The sequence below is a fragment of the Aquarana catesbeiana genome, linkage group LG05 (genome assembly GCF_042186555.1).
Source record: "Aquarana catesbeiana isolate 2022-GZ linkage group LG05, ASM4218655v1, whole genome shotgun sequence".
Taxonomy (NCBI): domain Eukaryota; kingdom Metazoa; phylum Chordata; class Amphibia; order Anura; family Ranidae; genus Aquarana; species Aquarana catesbeiana.
Window position 1 is genome coordinate 628892370 of NC_133328.1, and position 16350 is coordinate 628908719.

The following is a 16350-nucleotide window of genomic DNA, read 5'->3' on the forward strand; positions in this document are numbered from 1 at the left end:
AGTCACTTTGGAGAGATTTCCTCTAACTTCCTGCTGTGTCTCCAGGACAGGAAGTGGAGGTAAATTTTTCCCAGCCTGATAAAGATGGCACACAAAGTGAAAGGGGGTTCTTACCCTATCTTACGGAGTCCAAAACCTTTTTTTTTTTTTTTTTTTTTTTTTTAAGAATGACAACAATTTTCAATCTGCCTTTTTCCCCTGAAGGTCACCAGAAGCAGATAGACCCGGATATCTTCAGAGATTTCTACAACTGCTGGAAGGAGACGGAGGCAGAAGCGGAGGAGGTTGACCTGCCATCCATTGTCGCCGAGAGGCTGGACCAGAATGAATTTGTGTACAAGTTGTCCAGTTCGGTGAAAACCAACCTTGGAGTGGGGAAGATCGCCATGACTCAGAAAAGACTCTTTCTTCTGATTGAGGGCAGGCAGAGCTACGAGGAAATCGCCATATTTAGGAATATAGAGGTGAGAGCTGGTGTATGGGGCGGTAATGTTATTGTGCAATGTAGAGTACCTGGGTCCTGTTTATTAAGGTTGATGACGGGGGGCGGGGTTTCGCAGCCACCGCAACAGGTTTGCTGTAAAGCCCTCGCCTCCCCTGCTGCATATACTCACCTTTACTTTCCTCACCTGTTGCTCTCTTCAGCATTGGTAGTGAAGAGAAGGAGCGCCGTATTAGCTTAACCACTTCCAGACCGCCGCATGCAGATATACGTCCTAACTTTGAAGTGGAATATCGTTGTCATGGCAGCAGCTAGCTGCTATAACTCCCAGTATCCTCTTCTTCGTCCGGCGGTCCGGTTTCCGATAATAGCGGTCTCTGCGGCGGATTCGCAGCAAGATCGCTTTTATCGGTGGTGGGAGAGGGGCACCCCCCCTCCAGCCACGCTCCGGTGCCCTCCGCCGCTCACCGGAGCCGTCAGCATCAGTGGAGGTGATCGGATCTTCTTCCTTGCTGGGTATGGAGTTGAGTGAGAGGGAAGATGGCCCCCACCCGTCTCCATACCATTGCAGGGCGGAAGCGATGTCAAAACGTCACTTCCACACATAGCTCTTAAAGTGGTTGTAAACCTGCTTAGAAAAAAAAAACCAAAAAACTAACATCTGCAACACAAAGGCATAATGAGCTAGTATGCATAGCGGCTCCGGCGCTGTGATTGGCTGGAGCCGCGATGACGTCACTCCCGCGCATGCTCGCGGTAACGGCACACTCACTGAAGCAACTGTCAAACAAAGTCCCGCCTGCTGGATTGGCTCCTATGATCGACGTCACACTGTTCCAATAATGGGAAATTGGACCAGTGTGACGCCTATTATAGGAGCTGATCCAGGAGGCAGGACATTGTTTGACTGTAGCCGGCGTCTACAGATCACAGTACTAATCGCCACCTGCCCCGACCCTTTGTCTGGATACAGATCACACTACTGATTGCCACCTGCCCTTACCCTTTGGATAGAGATCACACTACTGATCGTCACCTGCCCTGACCCTTTGTCTGGATACAGATCACACTACTGATCGCCACCTGCCCTGACCCTTTGGATACAGATCACACTACTGATCGCCACCTGCCCTGACCCTTTGGATACAGATCACACTACTGATTGCCACCTGCCCTGACCCTTTGGATACAGATCACACTACTGATCGATACCTGCCCTGACCCTTTGTCTGGATACAGATCACATTACTGATCGCCACCTGCCCTGACCCTTTGTATACAGATCACACTACTGATCGCCACCTGCCCTGACACTTTGTCTGGATACAGATCACACTACTGATTGCCACCTGTCCTGACCCTTTGGATACAGATCACACTACTGATCGCCTCCTGTCCTGACCCTTTGGATACAGATCACAATACTGATCGCTACCTGCCTTGACCCTTTTGTCTGGATACAGTTCACACTACTGATCGCCACCTGCCCTGACTCTTTGCCTGAATAGAGATTTTTATACTGATTGCTACCTTCCTTGACCCTTTGCCTCGATAATGGACTCTGTCATTGCTTACTGCCTGCCTCAACCCCTGCAAGCTTGGTGTCTAACCAGTCTCTAACCAGTGTCCAACTAGTTCTGGTTGCTCCTGCATACTAAGCCTTCCTTTGATTTCTCTGCACCCTGAAGCCATCTGATACAGTACATTAACTCTCTCTCTAGGGGTTTCGGGGGAGCATTTGGGTTCTGTAAACGTAGTACCATGCCTTAAGTCTGGGGTAATCCAACTACTGGTAGGCCTTAAGGGAAAGGCAACTGTTATAGGTATGTAGCAATAACTCTCGGTGGAGCTGTTGGTTTAAAGCGGGCTGTTACCGTCACCTTCGCTACCTTTATTTCACCAGAACTGGGTCTAGGGTCCCGTTGAGTTTACCACCAAACAATGCAGGCACCGGACACTTGAGTATCTTTTCCAATGCTTTAATAAACTTTAGGAACTTTAGTAACTTTAGGAATTGAAAGCTTGTAGCTGATTACACTCTCTCTGTAGAATTTAAGTCTTTGCTCGCCTGGATAGGCCTCTCTCACTTGTCTAGAGCCAGTACGTAGCACGAACAAAAGTCTCTGCCACAGACTTGATTGGCACAAAACCCGTACGATCCTCTGCCACAGGATGTAATGGTTTACGGTGAATAGCAAACACAGCACTAGAACCTTTAAGCCAACCCGGTAGTACTATGCAGTATGATTACTTTAGGATACGTCCTCCAACTGAGTCACCAGGCCCCTCTCCAGACCAGCACTCTGCTTGATCCTTCCATGATGGGTCCTCACCTGGGATCTCCTCGGTTGTCTAGCTTCTTCACACAGGATAGACAGCTCAGGACCATTCCTCTGCCGCTGTGGTAGGCCCCAGACAGGCTTCTGGGCCCACCCACATGCCGCAGTGACGTGGGCCTCCCGATCGGAGGACCACGAGGTAGTACTCTTAGCGCATACCTGTCGGCCAGGAGGGCCAGCAGGTGGACGGAAAACGACCTCAAAACATGGCGTCTGTCCCATAAATACCCTCTCCCAGGATGCAACTCGGAGGACCTCCTCCACCGAGTTATCCCCGGGACAGAGGAGCACTCTTACACTTCAACGTGTTGCCTTTCCAACACTGGCCCATAGTAACAACGACACCCACAGGCACAGTGTGAAATTACATGCAACTCAGCCGAGCTGGAACAGAGGCAAATCTGACTATGTATGAACAGATAACCCACTAAATTTACCTATCGGCAGTAGATTAAAAATCTACCAGCGCTACAGGTAAAAAGCATGCTGATGTCTCTCTAAACAGGGTGTAAGCTGGTACATTCTTTCATCCAAGTGCCAAGTTCTTACTGGCTTTTCATTGGACAGAACATTGTGTTTTGAGCTCGGCAGTGTGCAGAGGGCTGCTAAATTACCATGTTTTCAGGTACTTGGGGCTGTAAGGGGGAGTTTAGGCAATTTGTAGGTGAAGGAGAACACAGGGAGGACCTCTGCGGTATGGTGATGTCATTTCATGATCCAAAAAAACAGATTAGTAACCAGGAAGTAGTAACAAGAAATGCTATGCGGTGTGGCAGAGGGAGTGGGGCTCACAACTGTGGCCGGACACAATATAATATGTCAGTAAATCTGTGTAGAGGTATTTTGAGTGTGTATGTTGCTATTAAGTTCACGTTCCAACTCCAAGTCTCTCCCATGTTCTCCAGGATGTAAAAGTCTCTATGTCGGCCTTCCTGCTGTTACGAATCCCAACACTCAGGATTAAGGCCTCCACCAGGAAAGAGACGTTTGAGGCCAATCTAAAGGGTGAATGTGAGCTGTGGAATCTGATGATCAAAGAGATGTGGGCGGGGAGGAAGATGGCCGACAACCACAAGGTAGGTTGATGAATATTCGGTGGAAGTCCTGGCTGCCATGCTTCGAGAGACATTGATTTCCTGAACTTTTTCCACTGCAATCATAATTGTCGGCTCATTCAGCAATTTATTCTAGTGTAGGCTGGCAGAACTCGCTGGGACCTTCCCCTGTGTCTGGTACTTGGACCTTTAGTGTCAGAGTGTTAGTGTTAGGGTTACAGCAGTGGCGGCTGGTGCTCTATAATTTGGGGCTCCCTGTAGGTAGATAAGGGGGCTTGACGCATGTATAGGGGTCGCGGCGCATGTGCGCCCCCCTAATGGGCGGGCTGCCACTGGGTTACGTAGGGGCTAGTGTGAGGGCTATGGGGGGATTATGTGAGGGTTACTGAGAGGCTTAGTGTTAGGGTTACCAGGAGGGTTACATGATAGGGTAGTATTAGGATTACAGGAAGTATTAGTGTGTGAGGGTTACAAGAAGAGTTAGGGTTACAGGGAGATTTAGTGTGAGAGTTACAGTATAGGGTGGTGTTAGGATTACATGGAGGGTTAGTGTGAGGGTTACTGGGAGGGTTATGTCGCGTACATACGACTGGACTTTACGGCATACTTTGCCCGGCGGACTTTTCGACAGACTTTACGACGGACTTTCTGAATGAACAGACTTGCCTACACACAATCCACCAAAGTCCGACGAATTCGTACGTGATGACGTACGACCGGACTTAAATAAGGAAGTTCATAGCCAGTAGCCAATAGCTGCCCTAGCGTGGCTTTTTGTCCGTCGAACTAGCATACAGACGAGCGGACTTTTCGACCGGACTCGAGTCCGTCGGGTAGATTTGAAACATGTTTCAAATCTAAGTCCGTCCAACTTTTGAGAAAACAAAGTCCGCTGGAGCCCACACACGATCGAATTGTCCGACGAAATCCGGTACGCCGGACCAAGTCTGCCGTAAAGTCCGATCGTGTGTACGCGGCATTAGTGTGAGGGTTGCAGGGAGGGTAGTGTGAGGGTTACAGTATAGGGTAGTGTATGGATTACAGGGTGGATTAGTGTGACGGTTACAGTATAGGGTAGTGTTATGCCACGTACACACGATTGGACTTTATGGCATACTTGGTCCGGCATACCGGAATTCGATCGTGTGTGGGCTCCAGCGGACTTTGTTTTATCAAAAGGTTGACGGACTTAGATTTGAAACATGTTTCAAATCTATTTGATAGACTTGAATCCGATCGAAGTCCGCTCGTCTGTATGCTAGTCCGACGGACAAAACCGACGCTAGGGCAGCTATTGGCTACTGGCTATGAACTTACTTGTTTTAGTCCGGTCATACGTCATCACGTACGAATCCGTCGGACTTTGGTATGATCGTGTGTAGGCAAGACCGTTCATTCGGAAAGTCCGTCGTAAAGTCCGTCAAAGTCCGCCGGGCAAAGTATGCCGTAAAGTCCGGTCATGTGTATGCGGCATTAGGGTTACAGTATAGGGTAGTGTGAGGGTTACAGTATAGGATAGTGTTAGGATTACAGGGAGGATTAGTGTTAGGGTTACAGTATAGGGTAGTGTTATGCCGCGTACACACGGTCGGACTTTTCGGCTACAAAAGTCCAACAGCCTGTCCGACAGACTTTCGGCGGACTTTTGGCGGACCTGCGGCAGACTTTCTAACGAACGGACTTGCCTACATACGATCACACAAAAGTCCGACGGATTCGTACGTGATGACGTACAACGGACTAAAATGAGGAAGTTGATAGCCAGTAGTCAGTAGCTGCCCTAGCGTGGGTTTTTGTCCGTCGGACTAGCATACAGACGAGCGGATTTCTGGGTCCGGCGTAGTTACGACGTAAAGATTTGAAGCCTGTTTCAAATCTAAAGTCTGTCAGATTTGCGGCTGAAAAAGTCCGCTGAAAGTCTGGGGAAGCCCACACACGATCAGATTGTCAGCCAGCTTTGGTCCGACGGCATCCGTCGGACTTTTGTAGACGAAAAGTCCGACCGTGTGTACGCGGCATTAGGATTACAGGGAGGGTTAGTGTTAGGGTTACAGTTACAGGGAGGGTTAGGGTTGCAGAGAGGATTGGTATTAGGATTACAGGGAGGATTGGTGTTAGGGTTACAGGGAGGATTAGTGTTAGGGTTACAGTTACAGGGAGGGTTAGTGTTAGGGTTACAGTTACAGGGAGGGTTAGGGTTGCAGAGAGGATTGATATTAGGATTACAGGGAGGATTGGTGTTAGGGTTACAGGGAGGATTAGTGTTAGGGTTACAGTTACAGGGAGGGTTAGTGTTAGGGTTACAGTTACAGGGAGGGTTTGGGGTGGAGAGAGGATTGGTATTAGGGTTACAGGGAGGATTAGTGTTAGGGTTTCAGGGAGGGTCTGTTTCTCATACTTGCTGTACAAGAATACATTGTCATACATACAGTCATATTATGATTGTGGTAGTTTCTCACACTTCCTCTTTCATTCTGTAGGATCCTCAGTATGTACAGGAGGCTCTCACCAATGTCCTGCTCATGAACGCTGTGGTTGGAGCTCTCCAGACTGCAAAATCAATTTATGCCGCGTCCAAGCTCTCACACTTCGACAGGATGAGGAACGAAGGTGAGTTTTATTATACTGGACCTGTAGTATAGGAGGGAAGAGTCTGCCTTCAGTAGAAGAGACTTATGAAGTCACTGGCTGGGAACAAACATCTGACTTTACTTCACTGGTCCGCAGTCATGGAACAGGAAGGGACCATCCCCAAACTGTTCCCACAAAGTTGGGAGTATGAAATTGACCAAAATGTCTTGGTATGCTGACGCCTTAAGAGTTCCCTTCACTGGACCTAAGGGGCCAATCCCAACCCCTGAAAAACAACCCCCACACCATAATCCCCCCTCCACCAAATGATTTGGACCAGTGCACAAAGCAAGGTGTCTAAAGACATGGATGAGTGAGTTTGGGGTGGAGGAACTTGACTGGTCTGCACCTCAACCCGATAGAACATCTTTGGGATGAATTAGAGAGGAGACCCCGAGCCAGGCCTTCTGGTCCAACATCAGTACCTGACCTCACAAATGTGCTTCTGGAAGAATGGTCAAACATTCCCATAGACACACTCCTAAACCTTGTGGACAGCCTTCCCAGAAGAGGTGAAGCTGTTATAGCTGCAAAGGGTGGGCCAACTCAGTATTGAACCCTACAGACTAAGACTGGGATGCCATTAAAGTTCATGTGTGTGTAAAGGCAGGCGTCCCAATACTTTTGGCAATATAGTGTATCTGTGTGCCTGGAGCTATGCCTTGTTTCAGTTTGTTGTGTTTTTTTTTTTTTCCTTTGTAGTTCCTATGATGATTCCAAAGACCACCTCTGAGACTCTGAAGCACAGGATAAACCCTTCAGCCGGGGAGACCACCACTCAGTCTGTGGACGTATTGCTCTATACCCCAGGTAAGGCCATGGATGGGACACTTACAGTGCCTGCCTTTTTCCCCTCTCATTTAGGATGTTTGTTCTGAAGTCCCTCCCCCGCAGAGCAAGAATAACATTAACTCTTCCAGTCCCTGTATTGCCAGATTTTAGGGTACGAAAAATATCATAGTTCCATAGTTAGTCAGGTTGAAAAAAGACACAAGTCCATCTAGTTCAACCATAAAAAAAAAATAAATAAAAAAAAAAAAAAATATATATATATATATATATATATATATATATATATATATATATATATATATATATATATATATATATAAATGAACATCAGGTGGGTTACCCTCTTATCTTGAAGTCCTTGTTCAATCAAAGCACCGTCAAGGTGGACTACCAAAATTCCACCATAAATGATAGAAAAAACACATGGAACGATGCTTGATGCCAAAAAGTGTCCTTTTACTGAAAAGTTAATCCATTAATTGTTTCAAAATACAAGCAAGCCACTGTACAGTTCCGAGCACAACTCGCTCTTCGTCAGGCTTTTCAGGCTGTGTGTGAAAGGCTAAACCACACTGTGTTCCTTTATCCACACCCAGTCTGATACACACCTGTGTCACATAATTAATTATCCTATACAAAACACCTAAAACCATTCCAAATTTAACCCTATTAAATAAACCTACTACCCTAAAACCATCCTAAATTCCCCAATAGGGGATAATCTACAAGATAGGTTCATCATATTACATCTCAAATATCCTCATCATATCACTTATGAACCAATTATATTATCTCATTTAATTAGCTCGGTGTTTTGTAAATATTTCTCATAAATATACATATGTTGCTATTTCTATATATGTCTCAAGTTTCTTCATGGATTCCAGTTGATATCCTGCTATCTAGTATTTCCAACGGGAGCCTTTTGTGATCAATCTAAAGAAAATATAACATATTCAAAAATAGTCATACCTCTAATCAATCTTATACTATAAATTTTTAAACAAACAGAAACAAATCATAGTCCCTATTCATACCATCAGGGTACAGGGACTGTAATTTGTTGATCCACCAAACTTCACGTCTTTTTAGTTTCAAAATCCTATCACCCCCTCTTTTGTCATGGGGAATCTCTTCTAAAACCATAAAGCGTAGATCTGTGTCTTTGTGGCCCATTTCTGAGAAGTGACGCGATACAGGTAAACTTGATTGAGGATGTCTAATTGTACTACGGTGTTGTGCGATACGGTCTTTAATTTTTTGGGTGGTTTCCCCCACGTAAAGGAGATTACAGGGGCATGTGAGAATGTAAATTACATATGATGACTGACAGGTGTAAAAACCATTAATGATTATTTTCTTATTAGTCCTAGGATGAGAAAAGTTATTCCCTTTGATAACTAAATTGCATTGAATGCAATTGAGACAGGGGTAACAGCCTTTTCTTTTACTGCCAAGAAAGGTCATCTTTTTCTCATCCTGCCTCTCTGGTTTAAATTCGGATCGCACTAAAAGGTCGCGCAAGGTTTTATTGCGCCGGTATGCCTTCATCGGAGTTAACTGAAACTCCTCTATATGAGGATAGGATCGTTTCAATATCGTCCAATGTTTTCTTAATACATTAAAGATCCTCTCGCTATAACTGTTAAACTAAAAGACAAATGGAATTCGAGGTTTGTCAACTGAGTATCTTTTCCTATTGGGAATTTCAATAGGATTCAAAATCTTATTTAATTCGTGTCGGATTATGTTTTCTGGGTAGCCCCGCTCCTTAAATTTGCAGCACATTTCATCTAATCTTTCATTTTTAACTGTAGTATCACTCACTATTCGCGTCACTCTGAGAAGCTGGCTTCTGATAATAGAACTAAAGACATGACGGGGGTAGCCATGGGTTCTAATGTTGCCCCGCCATATGCTTGTTCATTTATGCATGATTTTGAGCAAAAATATATTTTTGTGAATGATCTGTTTCGGGAACATTGCGCCACCTGGTGGCGTTATATAGATGACATTTTTGTCATATGGCGGGGCAACATTGAATCACTCAAAATGTTTGATGAGATGATCAATAGTATTTCACCAGAGATCCAGTTCAAGATTCATATTGGTGGAGATTCGGTCCCCTTTCTAGATATACGGGCATATATAAAACAGGGACGGATTGAAACTGACATATACACGAAACCTACAGATAGGAATCAGCTATTGAGATATGACAGCTATCATCCCCCTCATGTCTTTAGTTCTATTATCAGAAGCCAGCTTCTCAGAGTGACGCGAATAGTGAGTGATACTACAGTTAAAAATGAAAGATTAGATGAAATGTGCTGCAAATTTAAGGAGCGGGGCTACCCAGAAAACATAATCCGACACGAATTAAATAAGATTTTGAATCCTATTGAAATTCCCAATAGGAAAAGATACTCAGTTGACAAACCTCGAATTCCATTTGTCTTTCAGTTTAACAGTTATAGCGAGAGGATCTTTAATGTATTAAGAAAACATTGGACGATATTGAAACGATCCTATCCTCATATAGAGGAGTTTCAGTTAACTCCGATGAAGGCATACCGGCGCAATAAAACCTTGCGCGACCTTTTAGTGCGATCCGAATTTAAACCAGAGAGGCAGGATGAGAAAAAGATGACCTTTCTTGGCAGTAAAAGAAAAGGCTGTTACCCCTGTCTCAATTGCATTCAATGCAATTTAGTTATCAAAAGGAATAACTTTTCTCATCCTAGGACTAATAAGAAAATAATCATTAATGGTTTTTACACCTGTCAGTCATCATATGTAATTTACATTCTCACATGCCCCTGTAATCTCCTTTACGTGGGGGAAACCACCCAAAAAATTAAAGACCGTATCGCACAACACCGTAGTACAATTAGACATCCTCAATCAAGTTTACCTGTATCGCGTCACTTCTCAGAAATGGGCCACAAAGACACAGATCTACGCTTTATGGTTTTAGAAGAGATTCCCCATGACAAAAGAGGGGGTGATAGGATTTTGAAACTAAAAAGACGTGAAGTTTGGTGGATCAACAAATTACAGTCCCTGTACCCTGATGGTATGAATAGGGACTATGATTTGTTTCTGTTTGTTTAAAAATTTATAGTATAAGATTGATTAGAGGTATGACTATTTTTGAATATGTTATATTTTCTTTAGATTGATCACAAAAGGCTCCCGTTGGAAATACTAGATAGCAGGATATCAACTGGAATCCATGAAGAAACTTGAGACATATATAGAAATAGCAACATATGTATATTTATGAGAAATATTTACAAAACACCGAGCTAATTAAATGAGATAATATAATTGGTTCATAAGTGATATGATGAGGATATTTGAGATGTAATATGATGAACCTATCTTGTAGATTATCCCCTATTGGGGAATTTAGGATGGTTTTAGGGTAGTAGGTTTATTTAATAGGGTTAAATTTGGAATGGTTTTAGGTGTTTTGTATAGGATAATTAATTATGTGACACAGGTGTGTATCAGACTGGGTGTGGATAAAGGAACACAGTGTGGTTTAGCCTTTCACACACAGCCTGAAAAGCCTGACGAAGAGCGAGTTGTGCTCGGAACTGTACAGTGGCTTGCTTGTATTTTGAAACAATTAATGGATTAACTTTTCAGTAAAAGGACACTTTTTGGCATCAAGCATCGTTCCATGTGTTTTTTCTATATATATATATATATATAAAAAAATATAAAAATCTAAAAAACTTAAATTAAAAAAAAAAAAAAATATATATATATATATATATATATATATATATCTAGATATATATATATATATATCTAGATATCTAGATATATATATCTAGATATCTAGATATATATATATATATATATATATCTATATATATATATATATATATATCGAGATATATATATATATATATATATATATATATATATAGATATATACATATATGCGCAGTCGGATTTTCCTGGGATCATATCAGTGCTGAAAGGTACAGATCTGAGAACCTCCAATATGTTCTCTGCTGCTTGTACATTATTGATACATTGGGGTTCAGTTTACAAAGCCAACACACCAGGATACGTTTTATGTATTAAAAAACAAAAAGTGACAGTTACTAGACAGTTACCAGCAGCCCAATTTCAGTCCAATAAGATTTGAACATGACTGAATCAGAAAGCCTTATCCTTGTGTTCGCTTAATAATGGATATCTTAAAGGGTAACTCTGTGTTTATAGGGAAAAAAATGTAGCAAATAAAAATTTATATAGCATATAAAATTGCTACACAGGTGATACTTGCAATTGATCGTTATTAAAAATGACCTTTCCTTTTCCTTTTCAATCTCCAGTGCTGTGATTTTCTGTAAAATGCAATATGGCGACCTGGAGGTCTTCTGTACAATGATGGTGTACAGGACGCCCCCCAGAAATGTAATGTCCTGCTTGTGTGATTGGCTCACTGTTTTTCCCAGAAGTCTGCACTAAGTTACAAGTCAGATTTTAGGCATCCCCTTCAAGAAAAATGTCCTTTTTGGTGAGATACTCCCGAAGGGTTAATCACTTCTACAGGGATGCAGACCCTGCAACATTCCTCTTGAACCACTTCAATACCAGACACTTTCACCCCCTTCCTGCCCAGGCCGTTTTTCAGCTTTCAGCGCTGTCTCACTTTGAATGACAATTGCGCGGTCATGTTACACTGTACCCAAATGAAACTTTTATCATTTTCTTCCCACAAATAGAGTTTTCTTTTGGTGGTATTTCATCACCACTGGGGTTTTTATGTTTTGCTAAAGAAACTAAAAAAGACCGACATTTTTCTGTCTCCTGAGCAACAAAGAGTCTTCTGACTCCTCTTACATCGCCTTCAGCTTCTCTGGCCACATAAGGAGCATTATGGGAAAATTTTGCAAAAGGGAAACCGGATAACAGTTATTACAGTTTGTATATTGAGAGGCTTGGAGCTTCCCCCTCTAACACTTCTGCACAGACCCTCAGATGCATCATTATGGACATGCCACGGCTTCCAAAGCCACCGCTGGTGCCACCCCCTAGTGTCCAGTGGAGGGATGTTGTCTTTATGTCTCAGTGGTCCCCAAATTGCGGCCCTTTGCCTGCCTTCCACCGGCCTATTCCTGTGATTGATTCCTTCTACTAACACCAATGAGAAGGACTATTCCTTCCACTGACACCAATGATGGGGCACTATTCCTTCCACTGACACCAATGATGGGGCACTATTCCTTCCACTGACACCAATGATGGAGCACTATTCCTTCCACTGACACCAATGATGGAGCACTATTCCTTCCACTGACACCAATGATGGGGCACTATTCCTTCCACTGACACCAATGATGGGGCATTATTCCTTCCACTGACACCAATGATGGGGCACTATTCCTCCCACTGACACCAATGATGGGGCACTATTCCTTCCACTGACACCAATGATGGGGCACTATTCCTTCCACTGACACCAATGATGGGGCACTATTCCTTCCACTGACACCAATGATGGGGCACTATTCCTCCCACTTACACCAATGATGGGGCACTATTCCTTCCACTGACACCAATGATGGGGCACTATTCCTTCCACTGACACCAATGATGGGGCATTATTCCTTCCACTGACACCAATGATGGGGCACTATTCCTTCCACTGACACCAATGATGGGGTACTATTCCTTCCACTGACGCCAATGATGGGGTACTATTCCTTCCACTGACACCAATGATGGGGTACTATTCCTTCCACTGACACCAATGATGGGGTACTATTCCTCCCTCTGATACCAATGATGGGGTACTATTCCTTCCACTGACACCAATGATGGGGCACTATTCCTTCCACTGACACCAATGATGGGGCACTATTCCTTCCACTGACACCAATGATGGGGCACTATTCCTTCCACTGACACCAATGATGGGGCACTATTCCTTCCACTGACACCAATGATGGGGCACTATTCCTTCCACTGACACCAATGATGGGGCACTATCCCTCTCACTGATACCAATGATGGGGCACTATTCCTTACGCTAACACCAATGTTGGGGCACCATTCCTCTCACTGACACCAATGATGAGGGACTATTCCTCCTGCTGCCACCGATGATGGGGCACAATTCCTTCTACAGACACCAATGATGGGGCACTATTCCTTCCACTGACACCAATGATGGGGCACTATTCCTTCCGCTAACACCAATGATGGGGCACTATTCCTCCCACTGACACCAGTGATGAGGCACTATTCCTTCCACTGACACCAATGATGGGGCACTATTCCTTCCACTGACACCAATGATGGGGCACTATTCCTTCCACTGACACCAATGATGGGGCATTATTCCTTCCACTGACACCAGTGATGAGGCACTATTCCTTCCACTGACACCAATGATGGGGCACTATTCCTTCCACTGACACCAATGATGGGGCACTATTCCTTCCACTGACACCAATGATGGGGCACTATTCCTTCCACTGACACCAATGATGGGGCACTATTCCTTCCACTGACACCAATGATGGGGCACTATTCCTTCCACTGACACCAATGATGGGGCACTATTCCTTCCACTGACACCAATGATGGGGCATTATTCCTTCCACTGACACCAATGATGGGGCACTATTCCTTCCACTGACACCAATGATGGGGTACTATTCCTTCCACTGACGCCAATGATGGGGTACTATTCCTCCCTCTGATACCAATGATGGGGTACTATTCCTTCCACTGACACCAATGATGGGGCACTATTCCTTCCACTGACACCAATGATGGGGCACTATTCCTTCCACTGACACCAATGATGGGGCACTATTCCTTCCACTGACACCAATGATGGGGCACTATTCCTTCCACTGACACCAATGATGGGGCACTATCCCTCTCACTGATACCAATGATGGGGCACTATTCCTTCCACTGACACCAATGATGGGGCACTATTCCTTCCACTGACACCAATGATGGGGCACTATCCCTCTCACTGACACCAATGATGAGGGACTATTCCTCCTGCTGCCACCGATGATGGGGCACTATTCCTTCTACAGACACCGATGATGGGGCACTATTCCTTCCACTGACACCAATGATGGGGCACTATTCCTTCCGCTAACACCAATGATGGGGCACTATTCCTCCCACTGACACCAGTGATGAGGCACTATTCCTTCCACTGACACCAATGATGGGGCACTATTCCTTCCACTGACACCAATGATGGGGCACTATTCCTTCTATAGACACCAATGATGGGGCACTATTCCTTCCACTGACACTGATGATGGGGCACTATTCCTTCCGCTAACACCAATGATGGGGCACTATTCCTCTCACTGATACCAATGATGGGGCACTATTCCTCTCACTGATACCAATGATGGGGCACTATTCCTCTCACTGATACCAATGATGGGGCACTATTACTTCTGCTAAACACCAATGATGGGGCACTATTCCTCTCACTGACACCAATGATGAGGGACTATTCCTTCCACTGACACCGATGATGGGGCACTATTACTCCCACCGATACCAATGATGGGGCACCATTCCCTCTGCTAACAACAATGATGGGACACTATTCCTTCCACTGACACCAATGTCACAATGTCAATACCACTGATGGGGCAATATTCTTCCTTCTATTGACCACTGACAGTCAATTTATCCGCTTTCACTGATCACCAAGCCCTAGGATTTTTCTACTCCCGCCGGCCCGCCTATAGCCTGAAGGACAAAAAATGGCCCTTTAGAAAGTTTGGAGACCCCCGTTCTAAGGCCCCTTTCACACTGGGGCGGTTTGCAGGCGTTATTGCGCTAAAAATAGCGCCTGCAAACCGCCCCTAAACAGCCTCCGCTGTTTGTTCAGTGTGAAAGTCCGAGGGCTTTCACACTGAAGCGGTGCGCTGGCAGGAGAAGAAAAAATCTCCTGCAAGCCACATCTTTGGAGCGGGGAAGGAGCGGTGTATTCACCGCTCCTTCACCGCTCCTGCCCATTGAAATCAATGGAACAGCGCGGCTATACCGCGGTAATACCGTGGCTATAGCCGCGCTATACGAGGGGTTTTAACCCTTTTTCGGCCGCCAGCAGGGGGTTAAAACCACACCGCTAGCGGCCGAATACTGTGGTAAAAGAGCGCTAAAAATAGCGCTGTTTTACCGCCGACGCCCCCTACCCCCCCAGTGTGAAAGGGGCCTCGGCACAGACTGTGGGACCCATACAGGCGCAGTAAACCCATATTATATATTCGGCTGTCACCTTGGGTGTTTTTGGATGTTTTTAGCTGGCTGTAGCATTTTCTGAGAGTGTGAAGCGGTGATAATTACTAACAATTATATTGTGCTGTGGTGGGATGTCCCGGCTCAGTATTTGATCACAAATGACCTGCAGAACTGGAACACACTAATGTAAAAGTCACCTTCTTCACCCCAATCATCTGCTACTCTGACCCGGGTCTCTCTCTGCAGGGCAGCTGGACAAGTCCGGGCGGGACGACTCCCCTAAGCTGTGGTGCGCCACGGGGGAGGGGAAGGTGGTTGTCTTTAACGCCTCCTCCTGGTCCATCCAGCAACATTGCCTGAAAGTGGGAAAGGCTAAACTGGTAAGCATCTTGGGCTGGAGGTCTTCATACCTAAAGGCCAAATTTTGTTATTTTTGATATGGATGGGGGAAGGGTCAGATTTGTATCTCTACCTATGCTGACCAGAGGCACAGAGAGGTAAGTGGCATTTTTGGAGAGGTAAGTGGCACTAGGCTGTACTGCCTTACAGAGGGGAATGGGTAAAACCACCCATTATGTTCCAATGAAAGTGTATGTCCATCCAACACCTTTTACTGCCATCCAGGGCTCCTTTAAAGAGATTTTATCTGTTTCTTGTGGGGAAAAAAAAAAGAGATTTTATCTGACCCAGGGAGGAGGTGTAGATGGAGAATAGGAGAGGTCTAAGAGCAGACCCTTGGGGAACCTCAACCGAGAAAGCAAAAGGAGAGGAGGAATTATTTGTAAGTAATGCCTTATGTGCAGTTGGATAAGTAGGATGAGGGCCAGTTATAGGA

General features: G+C 44.9%; 1 protein-coding gene across 1 annotated transcript in view; it reads left to right on the top strand.

Annotated features, from left to right (window-relative positions):
• The window catches only part of DENND3 (DENN domain containing 3), a 129814-nt gene that overhangs the window by 100358 nt on the left and 13106 nt on the right, over window positions 1-16350 (top strand). The window contains exons 14-18 of the mRNA XM_073632302.1: window positions 205-464; window positions 3687-3857; window positions 6317-6446; window positions 7170-7277; window positions 15762-15895. Coding sequence (XP_073488403.1) covers window positions 205-464; window positions 3687-3857; window positions 6317-6446; window positions 7170-7277; window positions 15762-15895 — 803 coding nt within the window. The remainder of the gene's footprint in view (window positions 1-204; window positions 465-3686; window positions 3858-6316; window positions 6447-7169; window positions 7278-15761; window positions 15896-16350) is intronic.